At 43.4% G+C, this 24,719-nt stretch overlaps 2 protein-coding genes across 2 annotated transcripts in view; both read right to left on the bottom strand.

The window, feature by feature from the left end:
* Positions 1–318: 318 nt before the first annotated feature.
* Positions 319–15,878, bottom strand: LOC308368260 (complement C3-like; the record flags this gene model as incomplete). Its single annotated transcript, XM_080842403.1, has 11 exons — positions 319–460; positions 614–749; positions 2,070–2,153; positions 2,882–2,962; positions 3,306–3,392; positions 12,955–13,060; positions 13,697–13,771; positions 14,030–14,120; positions 14,966–15,056; positions 15,442–15,501; positions 15,809–15,878. The coding sequence occupies 11 exons, from the start codon at positions 15,876–15,878 to the stop codon at positions 319–321; spliced, it is 1,023 nt and encodes a 340-aa protein (XP_080698529.1).
* Positions 15,879–15,937: 59 nt separating this feature from the next.
* Positions 15,938–24,719, bottom strand: part of LOC308368253 (complement C3-like) — a gene marked incomplete at both ends in the record, with an annotated part of 24,721 nt that continues 15,939 nt past the window's right edge. Inside the window, 10 exons of the mRNA XM_080842387.1 lie at positions 15,938–16,096; positions 16,733–16,896; positions 17,470–17,620; positions 17,908–18,000; positions 18,442–18,604; positions 19,191–19,266; positions 20,389–20,583; positions 21,818–21,875; positions 23,935–24,079; positions 24,628–24,719. The exon at positions 24,628–24,719 is cut by the window's right edge and continues 9 nt beyond it. Coding sequence (XP_080698513.1) covers positions 15,938–16,096; positions 16,733–16,896; positions 17,470–17,620; positions 17,908–18,000; positions 18,442–18,604; positions 19,191–19,266; positions 20,389–20,583; positions 21,818–21,875; positions 23,935–24,079; positions 24,628–24,719 — 1,296 coding nt within the window. The remainder of the gene's footprint in view (positions 16,097–16,732; positions 16,897–17,469; positions 17,621–17,907; positions 18,001–18,441; positions 18,605–19,190; positions 19,267–20,388; positions 20,584–21,817; positions 21,876–23,934; positions 24,080–24,627) is intronic.

Below are 24,719 nucleotides of genomic sequence, written 5' to 3'. Positions count from 1 at the left end.
GCACTTGAGTTCCGAGGGGTACGGCCTGAATGTTTTTGTTTGTTTATTTTGTGGGCACTGTGTTGGGGTTTATAGCCCTGTGTAAATAAATATATATATATTTTTATAAGAGAGCCACAATCTCCTGTGTAGTGTTTTCCCCCTCAACTTCACCCCGTCCAGTCGCCACATCCCTAAAACAACGTGGGGTGACCGTCCGGTCCTTCACACAGTCCTTTAGCCTTATTGAAATGGAAAATGACACTAACTGTGTCACATAGTTCATCTCATATCCTTGGTGGGAAGGCAGGGGTAGGAAATGCTGTTCATATCAAAATATCACAACTGGCATCCAATTTTTCTGAGTTCTTCAGCAAATTGTTGAATGGCCATGTATTTGGACCTGAACTCAGGAGTCTTTCCCTCGCTGTCTGTGGGCCAGTACTCAATCCAGGTGTGTTTGCTCAGCACATACTGGTACCTGGTGAACCCAGATAGCAAAAATCAGTAATGACAATGGCACCACACAGACAACTAACAGAGCTAAATGCTAACAAGCTAACTGCAGTATTCAGTAGGCCTACATAATGACAATGTAATTCTAAAAGTTGATAAATGTCAACTGTTAACTTACCTTTCATGCGCTCTCATGAGATTAGCTAAAGAGCCGATGATCAGGTATGTTCTCCCCTCCATCAGATCCAACCCCTCTCTACACTGAGGGAGAGACAGGAACTGACGTACATCCTCCTCTATGACTCTGTCCGTGCCTGGAAGATGATTCAAATGATTACAGATACAGACAGTGGACCTGGAAAATTCAATCCAATTAAATTCCTTTTAACGACAATGTATAGTATTTTTTTTATAAACATTTTAATGCTATTAAGTTTTGTCTCTTTTATTTACGTAGAACAATTAGCATTTCAGTTAGCATTGTCTCAAGATGCTTTACAAGGACAAGGCTCATCAGCATACCTGCAGCAAATAGACTGTACGTACATCCATGGATACATACATTCAAAAATGGCGGTGGATATACATTTAGAGTGTATTCAACCTTTCAAAGTATCATTTATATAACAGATCGAGGAGTGTAGTAGTGCTAGGCATGTTAGAGTAGTGTTAGCACCGACTTGGCCATTGCGCAGAAAGTTTTCTTTTTGTATTGAATGCACTAAACCTGCAGCTGATCATGTAATCAAGTCATGCGACTGCCTTCTAACCCTGTGATTTTTGGTGCCCGCAACTGCACTGTATAATTCAATTACCATGGAATCCGACATGGAAAGGAATCAAAAGTGTAGCAATCAGGAAGTAGGTGTCCATGCTAATAAGATGTCATCAAATGGCCGGATAATAGAGGGCACTCAAAACTCAAAAAAGGAAATACTTGTCATTTGAAACTTGTAAATCTGCACTCCTGCAGCAGTCAGGATGCGGTTTCAGCCATGTGCGGGCTATTCACAGCATGCCATGTTTTAAGGCGCATGAGGCAACACAATTACACCTAAATAGGATGTTAACATATAAGCACATCTGTATACAGTAAATGGTCTTAGGCTCCCACTTAGGTTAACATGGGTGACCAGGACTATACAGGGCAGGCTCTAGGACCCAGGGGAGGTGCTCTGGGGACTAATGAGGTCGGGCATCCACTGATTGCAAGCTCAGGTGCAAATAGTTAGGCTAGTTTGGCACCTAAGCAGCAACTCGTTTGTTAGTAGAGTTTAAAGAGTCAGTTTGAAGCAGTGCTGGAGGGAGAGCGAGACAGAGGGGAAGGCGCTGGTAGCATTGGGTGATACAGAATGTAGAAGCGCGAGTCCTCACTAAAACAAGACGGAGAGTGCACATCACACCAATATTAAAATCATTGCACTAGGTGCCTGTTAGATTTCAAGATTCTCTTACTAGTCTATAAATCACTCCCTAGTTATGCACCTGAATATGCTGTATACCAGACATGCTCTCAAGGTACACACCCAGAAAATAAAGTTTGTTTTGATTTGATTTGATTTGATTTGATGGCTGAAAATGGGGGCAAGTGTAGTGATTCCCTCTTTCCATAGATGTTTCACGGCCCCCCTCACCTTGTTTGACCACCTGTATTACTCTCATGTGATAGGTGTCAACCCAGCTTGAGAGTTGCACAGCCTCCACAGTGACTTTGTACACTGAATGAAAGTCATGATAATACATGATTAGTGTACATACAATTAATACAAGGTTTGGTCACATTATTCCGATGCTATATACATTATATACAGTATATTATCAGATTATAAACACATATTATTTGAATGGTCCCCTATAGACTATACAGATGTTCAGATTATAAACAAATTATTTGTTGGAACTTCATTAACTACAATTCATTGTTGAGATTAAAGCTAGGGGTTGGTTTTGGTTAAGGCTATATTCAGTGGACAATTAAAAAGACTCAACTTGGATTTCAACAAACCATTTGAACATTTCCTGTGGTGGACTATCCTAATAAAATGTTACCGTTGTTTTATTTTCCTCCGTTAAGAAACACAGGTTTCTGTAGGCGGACTATTCAAGAAGTGTGTTACATTTATTATTTCCCTCGAACACAGATTCAGTAATATATCAAATCAAATGTGTCTATATCAATTATACTGAAATATGTGTGTTTAATATCTGTAGAAACTATACAATACATCTTCACCACTAAATATCTTCATACTAAATTATTATTCTAATTTGCACTACCTGTGTAAATAGTGTATATTGTATATGTTCCTGGCATAGACGGCATATCATCTTGACTGGAACCAAATTAATTGTGTGTCAAGTCTATGGCACCATACTTGGCCAATCAAGGAGATTCTTATTCTTTATAGGCATTCCAAAAACAAATAAAAATAACACATATTCTTACCATGATCTCGGAACTGCCTACAAGCCACATCATTCCGGGAAACATTCTGTGTCACCTGCTTCATCTGCACGCCACAGCTTTCTATTTGGAAAGAAATAGAATTGTCACCTTCTTCCATACTGACACGCACACTCACTCACTCTCTCTTTATATGCAGTTCAGTATACCACACATGCACAAACAGACACATATGCATTGATCCACATATGTATTGATTTCAAGGAACATTTAATTCATAAATGATGCATGAATTGTACTTTAGTTAGTCACCACATACAAACCAATAAATAAGAAATTATGAGGATGGTGCCAATATTAAGGTCCTTTTAATACACATTTAGATGTGTTTTATCATTCAAGTGACCAATAGATACATTTTGCCACATTTTAGAGAATTGTGAGGCTTTTGTGTTTGCTAGCATACCTGCAGCACATTTGCAGACCTGCTGCTGACAAATCAAGCCAAGACCGCCATCTGGCTTCAGGGGGTGGTAGAACTTCAAACACCCTTCTGAAACAGGACAATATCTGAATTTAGACAGTGCCAGGCAGGTTCAGTGGGTCACCACAGATTATGCTTCAAATAGAGAGTGGGATACACATGTAGACGTGCTGGTAGATACAGTAGAAGTTGAGTAGAATTGAAGAGAAAAAACAAAAGGCAGCAAGAGCTTGCACCATCCCTATGACTCGTGGTCACACAACATATAAATCACTGTCTGTCTCACAACACACAACATATAAATCACTGTCTGTCACACAACAAACAACCTAACTTACTGTCTGTCGCACAACAAACAGCCTAACTCACTGTCTGTCGCACAACACACAACCTAACTCACTGTTTATTGCACATCCTAACTCACAGTCTGTCTCACAACACACAACCTAACTGACTGACTGTCGCACAACACACAACCTAACTGACTGACTGTCGCACAACACACAACCTAACTGACTGACTGTCGCACAACACACAACCTAACTCACTGTCTGTCGCACAACACACAACCTAACTGACTGTCCATCGCACAACGCACAACCTAACTGACTGACTGTCGCACAACACACAACCTAACTGACTGTCCATCGCACAACACACAACCTAACTGACTGACTGTCGCACAACACACAACCTAACTGACTGTCCATCGCACAACGCACAACCTAACTGACTGACTGTCGCACAACAAACAGCCTCACTCACTGTCTGTCGCACAACAAACAGCCTCACTCACTGTCTGTCGCACAACACACAGCCTAACTCACTGACTGTCGCACAACAAACAGCCTAACTCACTGTCTGTCGCACAACAAACAACCTAACTCACTGTCTGTCGACAACACACATCCTAACTCACTGTCTGCCTCACAACAAACAACCTAACTCACTGTCTGTCGCACAACAAACAACCTAACTCACTGACTGTCGCACAACAAACAACCTAACTCACTGACTGTCGCAAAACGCACAACCTAACTCACTGACTGTCGCACAACGCACAGCCTAACTCACTGTCTGTCGCACAACAAACAACCTAACTCACTGACTGTCGCACAACGCACAACCTAACTCACTGACTGTCGCACAACGCACAACCTAACTCACTGTCTATTGCACATCCTAACTCACAGTCTGTCGCACAACACACAACCTAACTCACAGTCTGTCGCACAACAAACAGCCTAACTCACTGTCTGTCGCACAACAAACAGCCTCACTCACTGTCTGTCGCACAACACACAGCCTAACTCACTGTCTGTCGCACAACAAACAGCCTCACTCACTGTCTGTTGACAACACACAACCTAACTCACTGTCTGTCGCACAACAAACAGCCTAACTCACTGTCTGTCGCACAACAAACAGCCTAACTCACTGTCTGTCGCACAACAAACAGCCTAACTCACTGTCTGTCGCACAACAAACAACCTAACTCACTGTCCATCGCCCAACACACAACCTAATGTACTGACTGTTGCACGACACACTACCTAACTCACTGTCCATCGCACAACAAACAGCCTCACTCACTGTCTGTCGCACAACAAACAGCCTAACTCACTGTCTGTTGCACGACACACTACCTAACTCACTGTCTGTCGCACAACAAACAGCCTAACTCACTGTCTGTTGCACGACACACTACCTAACTCACTGTCTGTCGCACAACAAACAGCCTAACTCACTGTCTGTCGCACAACAAACAGCCTAACTCACTGTCTGTTGCACGACACACTACCTAACTCACTGTCTGTCGCACAACACACAGCCTCACTCACTGTCTGTCGCACAACAAACAACCTAACTCACTGTCTGCCGCACAACACACAACCTAACTCACTGTCCATCGCACAACACACAGCCTCACTCACTGTCTGTCGCACAACAAACAGCCTAACTCACTGTCTGTCGCACAACACACAACCTAACTCACTGTCTGTCGCACAACAAACAGCCTCACTCACTGTCTGCCGCACAACACACAACCTAACTCACTGTCTGTCGCACAACACACAACCTAACTCACTGTCTGTCGCACAACAAACAGCCTCACTCACTGTCTGCCGCACAACACACAACCTAACTCACTGTCTGTCGCACAACAAACAGCCTCACTCACTGTCTGTCGCACAACAAACAGCCTCACTCACTGTCTGTCGCACAACAAACAGCCTAACTCACTGTCTGTCGCACAACACACAACCTAACTCACTGTCTGTCGCACAACAAACAGCCTAACTCACTGTCTGTCGCACAACAAACAGCCTAACTCACTGTCTGTCGCACAACAAACAGCCTAACTCACTGTCTGTCGCACAACACACAACCTAACTCACTGTCTGTCGCACAACAAACAACCTAACTCACTGTCTGCCGCACAACACACAACCTAACTCACTGTCCATCGCACAACACACAACCTAACTCACTGTCCATCGCACAACACACAACCCAACTCACTGTCTATCGCCCAACAAACAACCTAACTCACTGTCTGTCGCACAACAAACAACCTAACTCACTGTCTGTCGCACAACAAACAACCTAACTCACTGTCCATCGCACAACACACAACCCAACTCACTGTCTATCGCCCAACAAACAACCTAACTCACTGTCTGTCGCACAACAAACAACCTAACTCACTGTCTATCGCCCAACACACAACCCAACTCACTGTCTGTCGCACAACAAACAACCTAACTCACTGTCTGTCGCACAACACACAACCTAATTCACTGTCTGTCGCACAACACACAACCTAACTCACTGTTTATCGCCCAACAAACAACCTAACTCACTGTCCATCGCCCAACAAACAACCTAACTCACTGTTTATCGCCCAACAAACAACCTAACTCACTGTCTATCGCCCAACAAACAACCTAACTCACTGTCCATCGCCCAACACACAACCTAATGTACTGACTGTTGCACGACACACTACCTAACTCACTGTCTGTCGCACAACAAACAGCCTCACTCACTGTCTGTCGCACAACAAACAACCTAACTCACTGTCTGTCGCACAACAAACAACCTAACTCACTGTCTGCCGCACAACACACAACCTAACTCACTGTCCATCGCACAACACACAACCTAACTCACTGTCCATCGCACAACACACAACCCAACTCACTGTCTATCGCCCAACAAACAACCTAACTCACTGTCTGTCGCACAACAAACAACCTAACTCACTGTCTGTCGCACAACACACAACCTAACTCACTGTTTATCGCCCAACAAACAACCTAACTCACTGTCCATCGCACAACACACAACCTAACTCACTGTCCATCGCACAACACACAACCCAACTCACTGTCTATCGCCCAACAAACAACCTAACTCACTGTCTGTCGCACAACAAACAACCTAACTCACTGTCTGTCGCACAACACACAACCAAACTCACTGTTTATCGCCCAACAAACAACCTAACTCACTGTCCATCGCCCAACACACAACCTAATGTACTGACTGTTGCACAACACACAACCTAACTCACTGTCCATCGCACAACACACAACCCAACTCACTGTCTATCGCCCAACAAACAACCTAACTCACTGTCTGTCGCACAACACACAACCTAACTCACTGTTTATCGCCCAACAAACAACCTAACTCACTGTCCATCGCCCAACAAACAACCTAACTCACTGTCTGTCGCACAACACACAACCTAACTCACTGTCTATCGCCCAACAAACAACCTAACTCACTGTCTATCGCACAACAAACAACCTTACTCACTGTTTATCGCCCAACACACAACCTAACTCACTGTCCATCGCACAACACACAACCTAACTCACTGTCCATCGCCCAACACACAACCTAATGTACTGACTGTCGCACAACAAACAACCTAACTCACTGTCTGCCGCACAACACACAACCTAACTCACTGTCCATCGCACAACACACAACCTAACTCACTGTCCATCGCACAACACACAACCCAACTCACTGTCTATCGCCCAACAAACAACCTAACTCACTGTCTGTCGCACAACAAACAACCTAACTCACTGTCTGTCGCACAACACACTACCTAACTCACTGTCCATCGCACAACACACAACCTAACTCACTGTCCATCGCACAACACACAACCCAACTCACTGTCTGTCGCACAACACACTACCTAACTCACTGTCCATCGCACAACACACAACCTAACTCACTGTCCATCGCACAACACACAACCTAATGTACTGACTGTTGCACGACACACTACCTAACTCACTGTCTGTCGCACAACAAACAGCCTCACTCACTGTCTGTCGCACAACAAACAGCCTAACTCACTGTCTGTCGCACAACAAACAACCTAACTCACTGTCCATCGCACAACACACAACCTAACTCACTGTTTATTGCACAACACACAACCTAACTCACTGTTTATCGCCCAACAAACAACCTAACTCACTGTCCATCGCCCAACAAACAACCTAACTCACTGTCTGTCGCACAACACACAACCTAACTCACTGTTTATCGCCCAACAAACAACCTAACTCACTGTCTATCGCACAACACACAACCTAACTCACTGTTTATCGCCCAACAAACAACCTAACTCACTGTCCATCGCACAACACACAACCTAACTCACTGTCCATCGCACGACACACTACCTAACTCACTGTCTGTCGCACAACAAACAGCCTCACTCACTGTCTGTCGCACAACAAACAGCCTAACTCACTGTCTGTCGCACGACACACTACCTAACTCACTGTCTGTCGCACAACAAACAGCCTCACTCACTGTCTGTCGCACAACAAACAGCCTAACTCACTGTCTGTCGCACAACAAACAACCTAACTCACTGTCTGTCGCACAACAAACAACCTAACTCACTGTCTGCCGCACAACACACAACCTAACTCACTGTCCATCGCACAACACACAACCTAACTCACTGTCCATCGCACAACACACAACCCAACTCACTGTCTATCGCCCAACAAACAACCTAACTCACTGTCTGTCGCACAACAAACAACCTAACTCACTGTCTGTCGCACAACACACTACCTAACTCACTGTCCATCGCACAACACACAACCTAACTCACTGTCCATCGCACAACACACAACCCAACTCACTGTCCATCGCACAACACACAACCTAACTCACTGTCTGTCGCAAAACACACAACCTAACTCACTGTCCATCGCACAACACACTACCTAACTCACTGTCCATCGCACAACACACAACCCAACTCACTGTCTGTCGCACAACACACTACCTAACTCACTGTCCATCGCACAACACACTACCTAACTCACTGTCCATCGCACAACACACAACCCAACTCACTGTCTGTCGCACAATACACTACCTAACTCACTGTCCATCGCACAACACACAACCTAACTCACTGTCTGTCGCACAACACACTACCTAACTCACTGTCCATCGCACAACACACAACCTAACTCACTGTCCATCGCACAACACACAACCTAACTCACTGTCCATCGCCCAACACACAACCTAATGTACTGACTGTTGCACGACACACTACCTAACTCACTGTCTGTCGCACAACAAACAGCCTCACTCACTGTCTGTCGCACAACAAACAACCTAACTCACTGTCTGCCGCACAACACACAACCTAACTCACTGTCCATCGCACAACACACAGCCTAACTCACTGTCTGTCGCACAACAAACAACCTAACTCACTGTCTGTCGCACAACAAACAGCCTCACTCACTGTCTGTCGCACAACAAACAGCCTAACTCACTGTCTGTCGCACAACACACAACCTAACTCACTGTCTGTCGCACAACAAACAGCCTAACTCACTGTCTGTCGCACAACACACAACCTAACTCACTGTCTGCCGCACAGCAAACAGCCTAACTCACTGTCTGTCGCACAACAAACAACCTAACTCACTGTCTGCCGCACAACACACAACCTAACTCACTGTCCATCGCACAACACACAACCTAACTCACTGTCCATCGCACAACACACAACCCAACTCACTGTCTATCGCCCAACAAACAACCTAACTCACTGTCTGTCGCACAACACACAACCTGACTCACTGTTTATCGCCCAACAAACAACCTAACTCACTGTCCATCGCCCAACAAACAACCTAACTCACTGTCTGTCGCACAACACACAACCTAACTCACTGTTTATCGCCCAACAAACAACCTAACTCACTGTCTATCGCACAACACACAACCTAACTCACTGTCCATCGCACAACACACAACCTAACTCACTGTCCATCGCCCAACACACAACCTAATGTACTGACTGTTGCACGACACACTACCTAACTCACTGTCCATCGCCCAACACACAACCTAATGTACTGACTGTTGCACGACACACTACCTAACTCACTGTCTGTCGCACAACAAACAGCCTCACTCACTGTCTGTCGCACAACAAACAGCCTCACTCACTGTCTGTCGCACAACACAAAACCTAACTCACTGTCTGTCGCACAACAAACAGCCTAACTCACTGTCTGTCGCACAACAAACAACCTAACTCACTGTCCATCGCACAACACACAACCTAACTCACTGTCTATCGCACAACACACAACCTAACTCACTGTCCATCGCACAACACACAACCTAACTCACTGTTTATTGCACAACACACAACCTAACTCACTGTTTATCGCCCAACAAACAACCTAACTCACTGTCCATCGCCCAACAAACAACCTAACTCACTGTCTGTCGCACAACACACAACCTAACTCACTGTTTATCGCCCAACAAACAACCTAACTCACTGTCCATCGCACAACACACAACCTAACTCACTGTCCATCGCACAACACACAACCTAACTCACTGTTTATCGCCCAACAAACAACCTAACTCACTGTCCATCGCACAACACACAACCTAACTCACTGTCCATCGCACAACACACAACCTAACTCACTGTCCATCGCCCAACACACAACCTAACTCACTGTCCATCGCCCAACACACAACCTAATGTACTGACTGTTGCACGACACACTACCTAACTCACTGTCCATCGCACAACACACAACCTAACTCACTGTCCATCGCCCAACACACAACCTAATGTACTGACTGTTGCACGACACACTACCTAACTCACTGTCTGTCGCACAACAAACAGCCTCACTCACTGTCTGTCGCACAACAAACAACCTAACTCACTGTCTGCCGCACAACAAACAACCTAACTCACTGTCCATCGCACAACACACAACCTAACTCACTGTCTGCCGCACAACAAACAACCTAACTCACTGTCCATCGCACAACACACAACCTAACTCACTGTCTATTGCACATCCTAACTCACAGTCTGTCTCACAACACACAACCTAACTCACTGACTGTCGCACAATGGACAACCTAACTTACTGACTGTCGCACAACGCACAACCTAACTTACTAACTCACTGTCTGTCGCACAACAAACAGCCTAACTCACTGTCTGTCGCACAACAAACAACCTAACTCACTGTCTGCCGCACAACACACAACCTAACTCACTGTCCATCGCACAGCACACAACCTAACTCACTGTCCATCGCACAACACACAACCTAACTCACTGTCCATCGCACAACAAACAACCTAACTCACTGTCTGCCGCACAACACACAACCTAACTCACTGTCCATCGCACAACACACAACCTAACTCACTGTCCATCGCACAACACACAACCTAACTCACTGTCCATCGCACAACAAACAACCTAACTCACTGTCTGTCGCACAACACACAACCTAACTCACTGTTTATCGCCCAACAAACAACCTAACTCACTGTCCATCGCACAACACACAACCTAACTCACTGTCCATCGCACAACACACAACCTAACTCACTGTTTATCGCCCAACAAACAACCTAACTCACTGTCCATCGCACAACACACAACCTAACTCACTGTCCATCGCACAACACACAACCTAACTCACTGTCCATCGCCCAACACACAACCTAATGTACTGACTGTTGCACGACACACTACCTAACTCACTGTCTGTCGCACAACAAACAGCCTAACTCACTGTCTGTCGCACAACAAAAAACCTAACTCACTGTCTGTCGCACAACAAACAGCCTAACTCACTGTCTGTCGCACAACAAACAACCTAACTCACTGTTTGCCGCACAACAAACAACCTAACTCACTGTCCATCGCCCAACACACAACCTAATGTACTGACTGTTGCACGACACACTACCTAACTCACTGTCTGTCGCACAACAAACAGCCTAACTCACTGTCTGTCGCACAACAAACAACCTAACTCACTGTCTGCCGCACAACAAACAACCTAACTCACTGTCCATCGCCCAACACACAACCTAATGTACTGACTGTTGCACGACACACTACCTAACTCACTGTCTGTCGCACAACAAACAGCCTCACTCACTGTCTGTCGCACAACAAACAACCTAACTCACTGTCTGCCGCACAACAAACAACCTAACTCACTGTCCATCGCACAACACACAACCTAACTCACTGTCTGCCGCACAACAAACAACCTAACTCACTGTCCATCGCACAACACACAACCTAACTCACTGTCTATTGCACATCCTAACTCACAGTCTGTCTCACAACACACAACCTAACTCACTGACTGTCGCACAATGGACAACCTAACTTACTGACTGTCGCACAACGCACAACCTAACTTACTAACTCACTGTCTGTCGCACAACAAACAGCCTAACTCACTGTCTGTCGCACAACAAACAACCTAACTCACTGTCTGCCGCACAACAAACAACCTAACTCACTGTCCATCGCACAACACACAACCTAACTCACTGTCTGCCGCACAACACACAACCTAACTCACTGTCTGCCACACAACACACAACCTAACTCACTGTCCATCGCACAACACACAACCTAACTCACTGTCCATCGCACAACACACAACCTAATGTACTGACTGTTGCACAACACACAACCTAACTCACTGTCTATTGCACATCCTAACTCACAGTCTGTCTCACAACACACAACCTAACTCACTGACTGTCGCACAATGGACAACCTAACTTACTGACTGTCGCACAACGCACAACCTAACTTACTAACTTACTGACTGTCGCACAACAAACAACCTAACTCACTGTCTGTCGCACAACAAACAACCTAACTCACTGTCCATCGCACAACACACAACCCAACTCAAAGTCTATTGCACAACACACAACCTAACTCGTTGTCAGTCTCACTACACACAAACACACAACCTACTTCACAGTCTGTCTCACTACACACAACCTCACTTACTGTGTGTCGCACAACGCACAACCTAACTTACTAACTTACTGACTGTCGCACAACAAACAACCTAACTCACTGTCTGGGGCACAGCACAAAGGGCTTGTCATAGAAATGGTGCAAGATTCAGCTCTGTGTGTATTAGTCTCTCCTATGAGTTCTGTCCATCTAATTATATTTACAGAGTTATCTCTGTTCCTCTATCTATCCAGTTGTCTCTGTAGAGGTGTTGGTGTGGGTGTAGTTTGCACTGACCCTGCGAGTTGTATTCCCGCACAGATACCCCAGCAGGCTGCAGCAGCCCCACGTTTACCACTTTGTGCATCCGAACAGTAATCCTCTCTGGCGTCCGATTAGAGATCTGGAAGCGGAAAACACAGATGTTTGCCACGAGAAAACAACAATGGACTGTCAAAATATCAAATCCTGTCGTTTCCCATTTTTCTAACAAATCTCTAGAGTAAACTGGGTAACACTGTTGTCCAATGACTCGACAATGTCATGTTACCATTATCTGTAATTGTCATGACAGCTTTTGAACTGTATACAAGGACATGTAGTTATGGTGTATGCATAGTGAAGTATTTCTATTTTTTTCTAATTTCATTGTCCTAAGCAATGCAATTCACCACACCAAAGCTTGAGCTTGTTCCATTCTCCAACATGTATAATGTAAACTGAACAAGAAAGTCGAATGCTGTAAACAGAGACAGCTCACCTTCAAAGTAAAAGCTTATCAATTTAAGGAGTGCTTAACGAAATAAATAGCCTAAAGAATGAACATCATTCTTAGGTTCTTTAATATTTCTTCTTTAATTTAAGAACAAACTTGTATAGACTAAAGAATGAACATGAACAACCAATATACATACTGAACATGACCCTAGCCTTGGCCACAACAACACCTTGCAATAACAATATAAACTTAATTGATTAGGTATTTATTATATTTGTCCTGTGTCTGCTAAGAATAAAGTGTAACCAAATAAAGTCTTACCTCATTAAGATAAATGACAATGTTGCCCTGTGAAGGTGACTCTTCATCCGTCTCCCGAGTATTCCCTGAAGACAGCTACACAGGAGATACATGTAAATAGGTAAAAGCAGACATTTCAAAGTCACACAGGTTTATGTCCATTCAGCTGTGCTTGGAATAGTCAGTGATGCTTTATAGTCTCTAATGCTAAATAGTCTGTGATGCTCAGCAGTCTGTGATGATAAGTGGTCCACGAAACTCAATGGTCTGTGACCATGCAGACAGATTACATATATGACGATAGCTAATTCCAAATAATTGATCTTAGTTTATGTGCCAAATTTATGTTCTAACCTTCTTCAGGTCTTCTTCGTCTAACACATATCCTGTCAGAATCCCAATATTCAATATTGCTGTGGTGGAACTACCATCTTTGGACAGGAAGCTGAGGAGAAAAACAAATATCAATTGGCTGCTTTTTCCAGGGTGGGGGTATGCAACATGCCAAAAAAAGTTCAGTACTAACGAGACATCAATGATGGGTAAATGGGTCAGTACTTACGAGACATCAGAAGTGAGTAAATGGATCAGTACTTACAACACATCAATAGTGAGTAAATGGGTCAGTACTTACGAGACATTAATAGTGAGTAAATGGATAAGTACTTACAACACATCAATAGTGAGTAAATGTGTCAGTACTTACGAGACATACATAGTGAGTAAATGGGTCAGCATTTACGACACATCAATAGTGAGTAAATGGATCAGTACTTACGAGACATCAATAGTGAGTAAATGGATAAGTACTTACAACACATCAATAGTGAGTAAATGGGTCAGTACTTACGAGACATTAATAGTGAGTAAATGTGTCAGTACTTACAAGACATCAATAGTGAGTAAATAGGTGTCTGATGCCCCTTTATGAGAACCTATTGGGGGACAAATCAGAACTGAATGAATTACATTTCGCATTTACTCTTTGGATTTAAGAAGAGGCCCCTGACAACTAGTGCCACAAGTCAATGTCATGCGGAAAGATGCCTGGGGATGGAAGTGTAAATTAAAGTAAAAAGCAGAAAGAAAGGGTTTTGGAAGAAAAAAGGGGAGAGGTTGCAGAGGAGATGGTGGCCAACGGATAAAAAAAAGGGTCAGTGAATTGGGGGATGGAAAAAAGTGGGTAATAAAATGGAGGCCAAAAGGAGATGGAGTTAATTTATCATGCCTCACAGAGACAGGGAATGCTGGGAGATGGAGTTAATTTATCAAGCCTCACAGAGACATCACCTTGAGGTAGTTTCTGGAAAGACATATCCAGTGTGAACTTGCTGCATGCCTCTTCCTGAGTCCTTGGTAGAGAATAGTACATCGTCATCACCTGACAACAGAGGAAACACTTTCAGCGTATGAAAACTTTTAAGACATAAATGTTAATGTTAAGACTTAAATTTATACAACTTTTTATACAACAGTTTATACAACATTCACTTTCCTCCAAATGGATTTTAGCAAACTTAAACTTAAAATGTACAAGATCAATTAAATGAAAATGATAACAACGAAACTAAACAATCTGACTTATTTGACCCTCAATCCAAACATCTAGTAGATTGATACAAATCAATTTGTTGTTCAATTTTTTGTGTGTATCCCAATTATCTTTTTTAATAATGATGTTTAATAACACAACCTTCCATCATACATTTAAAAATCTATCTAGTATCTTTAACTATACATGTAAGTATAAAATAGTCAATACTCACAGAAAGAGATCCTCGTCCATTTCCTCTGGAAGTTACTGTCATATTTTGGTCCATGCTGACCTGAGTACAAAAACAGCGATTGAAAGAACTGAATACAAAAACACTAAATGGTAATTACACAGAGAAACATACAAAACCATAAAAGCAAACTGATATCGGCGTTCATTTTATCCGCGTGCAGAATCAACCCTGACCATTAAACAAAACGTGTCCTTTAGTCTTTGTTGTAAATACTTGACACCACACAATGTCCCATAATGCAATGGTCTCCAACAGGTCATTCTTAAACTTTTTTGGTCTATCCATGTGTTCTGGAACCAATCCGATGAAACCTTTTCCCATGCTATCCAATCAACCCAGCTGGCACCTGACTCTGGAGTGGGCCGGCCACGGAACCGCCCCGGAACTGGCACAGAACTGGCACAGAACTGGCTCATGTCTGGACCAGAATCTGGGTCAAAGCCACTCCCAAGGTAGCAAGCTGCTACTACTCCGCCTACGAGTGGATGGTCACCTTGACAGAGCGTTGCAGGAGAGCGTTTGCCCTCGTGAAAGTCCAGACGAGGGGTTTGGTGCGGTCAGCCATGTTGAGGGTGACCTCGAGAGAGCTGTCCATCTGCTGCTGCCGGCCCTGGGCTGTGTACTCTGCCAGCGCCTGGTACACCATCAGGGTGGCCTGGAGAATATATATATATATATATATATATATATATATATATATAGAGAGAGAGAGAGAGAGAGAGAGAGAGAGCGAGAGAGAGAGAGAGAGAGAGAGAGAGAGAGAGAGAGAGAGAGAGAGAAAAGGGCCGGATGAGGAGAGGGAAACTGATTAATCAAGAGTCAGGTTGTGCTGATATGGAGGACAGACATATGTACATCAATATTTATATAGATAATAACTAAATTCCTCAAAAAAAGTTCACCTTTACAACGAGGTACAACTTGCAAGGGTCGTGCATTCGTGGAATGAGCAACACAGCTTACCCCACAAATGCACGATCCTTACAAGTTGTACCTCGTTGTAAAGGTGAGGCTTTCCAACGATATACAATACAATACCAATAGGTATTATTAAAGGGGAGGGATAATCGACTGAAGAAACGTTTCCAAATTTCTTTTGAGAAGTTTATATTAATATGGAGGAGAGCGCAACTGATTCGTTAAGATTAAGATTGTGCTGGCGATTCGTATTTATATACTGTATATAAGCAATATAAATTCTATATATTCTATAAATCTAAATATATACAAGAACACACACTGACACAAATGCAGGAGTATCACACTATACCTGTATGGATCCGTAGCTTCCTCCATGTTTCTGTTGCTCGTTCAGCCACTTCACGATGGGACCTGCCTTCTCAAACTCCTTGGCCTTCACCAGGGCCAGCAGGGCATAGGCTGTGGCCTCCAGAGTGAAGAGATGGTTGCCTGGGACTGGCCAGTTGAAACCAGCTGAAGAGAAAGTTCGCACACACACACACACACACACACACACACACACACACACACACACACACACAAAAGGTTATGGCTGCAAGGGGGTCGTTAGGAGTAGGTTCAAGCTGGCCCATTTTTTTTCTCTTTTACACTCATTATCTGTCCTCTCTCCGCTATCCTATCCAAATACAACAGCATGTCTAAAGATAAACTTAGAAAGAAAGATCATGATTGATCATCTCTACATCAAGAATATACATGTAGACGTAATTACTTTATGTATACATAAACAGTTTGCTTGATATTATTATATGTATGCATATACAACTTGACCATTAAAATTGCCATTTGATTATTTTATTATTGCTTTGTTGTGATGAGTTTTTCTTTTCTAAACACTAAAATAGTTGAAACCACGAAATAATGGAAAACATGGAGTTAGACACACCTGGTGAGATTTGCCTAAAACGAGATTCATTTTCAAGGTTTGCCATTAGTAATTTCATATTGTTTTGTTTTTATTCTTTTGTTTCCTAATCACTAAACTATTTTAAATGATTTGTGTGGCATGTCATCCATATCATCCACCTGCTGAGGCGTGACTCAGGAGGACTTCCTTCCTCAGGAGGCCAGCATTAGCAAGGGCATATGACACCATGGCAACCGCATAGGGATTGGTCAAGGTGTAGATCCTAAGGACCAGGTAGTCGAGTGCCCTCATGATACTGTTAGAAATCCTCTAGAAAAAGAGAAAGAAAGAAAGAGAGAGAACGAAATAGAGAGAGAGAGAGAGAGAGAGGGGGAGGAATAGAGGAATATGGAGAACAGAGTGGAAAGAAAAGTATAAGCACTTCTAGAAAATTCCAGAAAAATATAACATTCCTAGAAATCACCTCTCAGAAGAGATAGGATCTGGAGAGGAGTCGAGAGGACAGGTTGGGATGAGAGTTGAGAGCACTTCCAGAATATTCCAGAAAAAAATAACCAGGTTCTGGTATTTCAATATATAACATTCCTGGTAGTCACCTTCTCAGAACAGGGTACTGAGGAACTCTCCTGCATGGCAATCAGCACGAAAGCAGTCATGGAGGCATCCCTGTCTCTGCCGTACACATTCCCCTGTGAACAGAAGTCAGACCATCTCATTTAATTAGGTTGGTCAATCTGTCAAATAAAAACAAAAATTATATACGTCATGCAATTTTAAATTAAGTAATTGCACGTGATTAGTATTCCGGTGTTTTTGAATGAGACGGAGGTGGGTGGGTTGAAGTCGGCGGGGGGAGGGTGGCAGGACCAGGGTTTAGTGCTGGCGCGACAGCAGCTGGATATGCATAGTAACTAAAGTGAACATGGTCTTTGCTCAGATAGTTCTCAGAATTCAGACTCGTTGTGACTCCAGTGAAATGAAGAAAAAAAGAAAGAAAATGATACACAAACATTTAGTATAGATATAGACTATTACAGATAGAGCAGAGGTTGAAAAAACACAACGTATGGAGATTTATGTATGGATTATAATATGCTATATAAAATGTTATGGATTTTCCAACCACTTACAGTGCTGGAGACAGTGTATGGAACAGCAGACAGCTCTCGAAAGCTTCCGTCTGGATTCTGTGTGTTCGCGGCCAGCCATAACAGCGCCCCGCAGATCACGTTCCCATCAGCACTGATGATGCCTCTGGCCATAGAGAAGACCTTAGCCATATAAGCAGTCAGCCTATACGTGACAAATCAGGCAAGGATAACAGTGTAGTATAGCGTACAATCACTTTGATATCTATTAAAAATATCCGTAAGAACATTAACAATACCATAACAATATATTTTCAAATACAGTGGATAGAAACGTTTTAAATGTCTGTCTAGGCTTGTGTGATTAGGATTCGATCTGTAAAGACTGGACCTAAAAGTGTCGAATATGTGTGTGTTTATGTGTGTGTGTGTGTGTGTGTGTGTGTGTGTGTGTGTGTGTGTGTGTGTGTGTGTGTGTGTGTGTGTGTGTGTGTGTGTTGTGTGTGTGTGTCTGTGTGTGTGTGTTTGTGTGTGTGTGTGTGTGTGTGTGTGTGTGTTTGTGTTTGTCTGTGTGTGTGTGTGGTCTTTGAGAGAGAGAGTGAAAAAGAGACAGAGGGAGAGAAAGAGAAGATAAATCGAGTGGAGAGTGCAAGTGACAAAGAGAGAGAGTAGAAGAGGGAGAGAGAGAGAGAGATAGTTTCTGTGTCTGTGATAGAGTGTGTGTGAGCGTGCGTTTGTCCGTCTGTGTCTGTGTGTGTGTTTATGCGTGTGCATATGTGTGTATGTCTCACCAAGTGCTGCTTCGTGCGGTCTTAAAAACACTGTATGACCCATCCTGTTTTTGAGCAGTGAGCAGCTTCTGGTATCCTGAAGGTTGAACATGAATTTCATGATAGACTGTAAGGAAGTGTCTGGAAATAGTTCCAAAGTTAATTAAAAGGTAAAGGACTGTTATTTAGCAGTCATTTTTCTCCAAAGCGACATACAATTAATATACAATACAATTTACGCTGCTACTGAATTGGCAGTGCCAATTGTCTTAAGAAAATTGTTTTAAATAATAATGAATAATAGTTCATTTATTTTGATATCTTAATTCTATTCTTTCTTCTTTATTTGTCTCTCCTTATTCTATATAGAAATATAATGAATATGATTTAATTCAACTATACTTTTACTCGTCAGGTGACTACCACATAACTACAGAGGATTTCATACACCACCCTTTCTCTTCTATTGATATTCCATTCCCGCTTCTCCCCCCTCTCATCTCTCTTTCTTCTCTCTCCTCTCATCTCTCTTTCTTCTCTTTCCTCTCATCTCTCTTTCTTCTCTCTCCTCTCTTTCTGCCCTCTTTTTTATCCTCTGCTGATAGTCTTCACTACCGCTGCTCTCTTCTCTCTCTTCTTCTCTTTCTTCTCTCTCTCCTCTCTTCTCTTTCTCCTTTCGCTCTCTTCTCGCTCACTTCCCTCTCTCTTCTCCATCCTCTGCTATCTCCTCAACCATATTGATAATCCCAACTGCCTCTGCCCTGTTCTCTCTCTCCCTCTTCTCTCCCCTCTCTTTTCTCTGCTCTCTCTCTCTGCATTATTCTCCATCCTCTGCTGAAATTCATCACTGCCTCTGCTCTTTTCTCTCTCTCCTCTCTCCTTTCTCTCCCCTCTCTTCTCTTCTCTCTCTCTTCTCTTCTCTCGTATCCTCTCTTCTTCTCTCTCTCCTATCTCTCCCCTCTCATCTCTCTCTTCTCCATCCTCTGCTGATAGTCCTCACTGCCTCTACCCTCTTCTCCATTTTCTGCTATCTTCTTCTCACCCATATTGATAGTCCTCACTGCCTCTGCTCTCTTCTCTCTCCTTACTCGCCCCTCTCTTCTCTCTCTCCTCTCTCCTTTCTCTTCCCTCTCCTCTCTCTCTTCTCTCTTTCTCTTCTCTCCTCTCTTTTTTCTCTCTCTCTGCTCTCCTCTCTCTCTTCTCTCTGCTATCTTCTCACCCATATTGATAGTCCTCATTGCCTCTGCTCTCTTCTCCATCCTCTGCTGAGTTCGGTCCAAGTAGTAAGTGGCAATAAGGGCCGTTGTCAGGGTGACCAGGTCCTGTTCCCCTCCGCCCAGGCCAGACTGTCTGAGGAGAGGCGCGAGAGACCCCTCTCTTAGGACCGGCTCCATTTGGGTCATCAGGTGGTGGGCTGCATACACACACCACATACACACACAATTATATAACAATAATAACAATAACAATAAAATAGTCTCTAGGCGCTTCATAGGGCCTGAGGGCCTGAACCCAGGGCCTGAACCCCCTGTAGTGCAACACAATGGTGGCAAGGGGCAAGGACAAACTCCCTGTTAATCAGGAAGAAACCTTGAGCAGAATTTGAGCATTCAATTTGTTGAACAGAAAAAGAGATAAATTAAGGAAACAATTGAAAGTAAGTTATATGGCCCTTTTATCAGTTTAAGCATTTTATGATATAGAAGAAGAGGGAGAGGCTGTATGGCAAGGTGTATGGGAATTGAGTTTGTGCTTGGTCCTTCACGTTCCAACCGGCTGTTTGTAGCCCACTCCTGCTAAACACAACAACATGGCTGATACAAATTAAGAATGTGGCAACAGCTGATGGGTTTTTGGTGCATTATTGATGACTATGGGAATTTCTTTAGTCAAGATTTGAGGATGGAAAGGGTGTCTGCTTATTGAATGGAGCAAGAAGATTATTCCACAGGAGGGGGGTTTGAAATCAGAAGGATCTGACTCCTAATGGGCTTTCTGAAATTCTTGATCTTCTTAATATATACAGTACCAGTCAAAAGTTTGGACACGTGTTTGGACAAGTGTTTCTTTACTTTTATTATTTTCTACATTGTAAATTTATACTGAAGACATTTAAACTGCAAAATAACACGTATGAAATAATGTTCTAAACTAAAAAAGTGTTATCTACAATGTAGAAAATAATAAAAGTAAAGAAAAACTTCTCAAAAAATTAGAAGCTGTGTCCAAACTTTTGACTGGTACTGTATATATACACAAACACACCCACATATACACATACCACACACTCACAACACCACTTTAGGATATGGTATTTATGTCAAACCTTGTGCTGTAATCAGATGATGAACGGGCATATTTGGTATTCTGTCATACAGAGCTGTCAGTTCTGGTCCTATCACAGATGTCAGGATACCCCCTATTTTAATACACACACACACACAAACACACACACACACACACACACACACACACACACACACACACACACACACACACACACACACACACACACACACACACACACACACATACATACACTCAGAAAGAGAGAGAGAGAGAGATAGAGAGAGAGAGAATCAGCAAACTATAGGACACAAATGAGATGTACTTTTGTTGCTAGGGTATTGCTTTGGCGATCCATGTACCTGAATTGGAGGGGTTCAGGTCCACGTTCAAAACTCTGTTTCTCAGAACTCCCACTGGCTGACATAGGAGAAAAAATATAGCATAATTACTGTACAATACAAAATATAGTATTATTACAGTACAATAAAAAATAGAGTATTATTACAGTACAATATCAAATATTAAGAAGATGTTCCAGGATATTCAATCCAATTGCCCAAGAATCTTTAACAAGTTATCTTGCGTTGTTTTAATGTGACCTTGACAGACACATGGACATTAGGGATGGGAAGATTCACCGGTTCGCACCGATGCATCGTCATAAAAGCTCACGATGCGATGGCCCGGATCAAAAATGGGTGCATCGGATACAATGTGGGATGACCCGCTATGCATCGTACCTAAAAAATTTGCATCGGTGTAATCCGGTACAATTGTATATTTCTAGATTCCCCCTCTCTAACTGTTTCCTAAACGTGCTCTCATCTCCACTGCTGTCAGTGGCAGATTCTCGTGAAGTGTCGCGGCCAAGTATCACGCGAGTTGAAGGAGTGTTCGGGAGAGTTACAATGGCTGATGAGGAGTTATACGTCCCTAAAGCTTGCAATAAGTCCAAGGTTTGGCAACACTTTGGCTTTGAAAAGAAAGATGGAAAATTGGATAAGACCCATGCAATATGCAAAATATGTCGTGCTGCCATAAAGTACACAGGCAGCACGACTAATTTAGGTACTCACCTGAAGAGGCGACATGGTGAGACGTCTGCCTCATCCTCCGATTCATCTATGGCTACAGTGGCTGCCTCAACAAGTACACCTGAGAAAAGTATTTCCACCTTTTTTCATGCCCCGCTGGCTACCAACTCAGCTCGATCAAAGGCAATAACCGAAGCCATTGCCTTCTTTATTTGTAAAGATATTCAGCCTTACAGTGTAGTTGAAAACGAGGGCTTCAAATACCTCCTAAACATTCTGGAGCCGAGGTACCACATCCCGAACAGGAAGCTTTTCACAGATAAAGAAATCCCTCTTCTGTACGGAAAAGTGAGGCATGAAATAGTTAAATCCTTGAGCAATGCCAAAAGAGTTGCTATTACAGTTGATGGTTGGACGCCTCGCGCCACTGACGCCTATGTCACCGTAACGGCACATTACATCGATGAAGAGTGGGTTTTACAAAACCACGTCCTTCAAACCAGACCGTTCAACGAGGCTCACACAGGGAATAATCTGGGACTTTTACTGAAGGACGTTTGTTGCACATGGAACATCTCAGACAAGAACCCAGCGTTGGTCACGGACAACGCAAAAAATATGTTACTGGCTGGAGTTCGTGCAGAGATAAACCCCCATGTGCGATGCATCGCGCACACGCTCAATCTGGCCTCACAAAAATCCCTGAAGGTGGACAGGGTGTCAGAGCTTCTGGTGAAAGTGAGGAAGATTACAACTTGTTTTCACAGAAGCCCACAAGCAACTGAGGTTCTACGTGAAATGCAGGCCCAGTTACACATGCCAAATCACAAGCTCATCCATGATGTTCCCACAAGATGGAACAGTTCACTTGACATGTTGGAGCGTTTTTGGGAGCAGCAGCCTGCTGTGTTGAACACTCTTCTGTCAAGGAAGATAAAGAGGGGAGAAGCCAGCCTGACAGAGGAAGACATGACACTGATCCCAGAGGTCATCAAATTGATGTCCCCTCTGAAAGTGGCAACAACACTCCTCAGTGAGGAAAAACACCCCACTATCTCAATGATCTCCCCAATACAGGCCAAACTTCAGAAGCATTTCCAGCCAGATTAGAGCGATCTGCTGGAAATTTCTGTGATGAAGGAGCGATTCCGACAGGATTTTGATGGTCGCTACACGTATCTCCAAGACCTCCTCTACTATGCTGCAGTGCTCGATCCACGGTTCAAAGACCTGGCTTTCTTGGAAGACCACGGCACCAAGGACATGGTATTCACGAAGCTAACAGCAGAGGTGGTGATGATGGAGGAAGAGGTAAGAATATACTCCATAAACCGTAGCTAAACTCTCTATGTGTTACTTGAATTTACCTGTGTCTTCTTTGAATTGGAAAAAGAAATCTAGCAGCTAGTCTCCTTTATACTGATTTTTGTCAGGCAAGTGACAGTGGCACACTCAATGAGGGCCAGGCAGGTGACAGTGGCACACTGACTGAGGGCCAGGCAGGTGACAGTGGCACACTGACTGAGGGCCAGGCAGGTGACAGTGGCACACTGACTGAGGGCCAGGCAGGTGACAGTGGCACACTGACTGAGGGCCAGGCAGAGGTTGACAGAAGCCCAGAGGAAGAGAGAGGTTTGTTCTGATAGGAACTGTGCCAAAAGTTATAAAATAATGTTTTAAGATGCATTTATTATATACATATATATATATATATATATAATATAATATAAAGTATTATTTAAATAATATATATGGAATGGAACAAAAGAGCACTGTGGATTATCAGTTGTGTTAAAAAAAATGTCAAAATTATGACATACAATATCTTACAAAGTTATGACTTACAATACTATCTTACTATATTATATAACACAACTGATAATTCACTGTGCTTTTCTGTTCCATTCCATAGATGATGTCCCCCCCAAGAAGACAGCCTTGAACCAGATGTTTGGGGATTTCCTCACTGCGAGAGACCACAAGGGAGAGGGCTAGGGCAGAAATCTTAAAGTACAGAGAGAGGGATTCTTTAGCTTTGAGTGGTGATGTGTTGCAGTGGTGGAAAAAACAAGTGGATCTTCCACTGCTTTCATCCTTGGCAAAGAGCTACCTGTGCATCCCAGCAACGAGTGTACCCTCTGAAAGAGTGTTTAGCACGGCTGGGGACATAGTTACAGCACAGCGCAGTTTGCTTCATCCTGATCATGTGGATCAACTCATATTCCTT

This window comes from Sprattus sprattus (genome assembly GCF_963457725.1).
Source record: "Sprattus sprattus genome assembly, chromosome: 1".
NCBI classification, from domain to species: Eukaryota; Metazoa; Chordata; class Actinopteri; order Clupeiformes; family Clupeidae; genus Sprattus; species Sprattus sprattus.
This window is presented reverse-complemented; position numbering and strand designations above follow the sequence as displayed.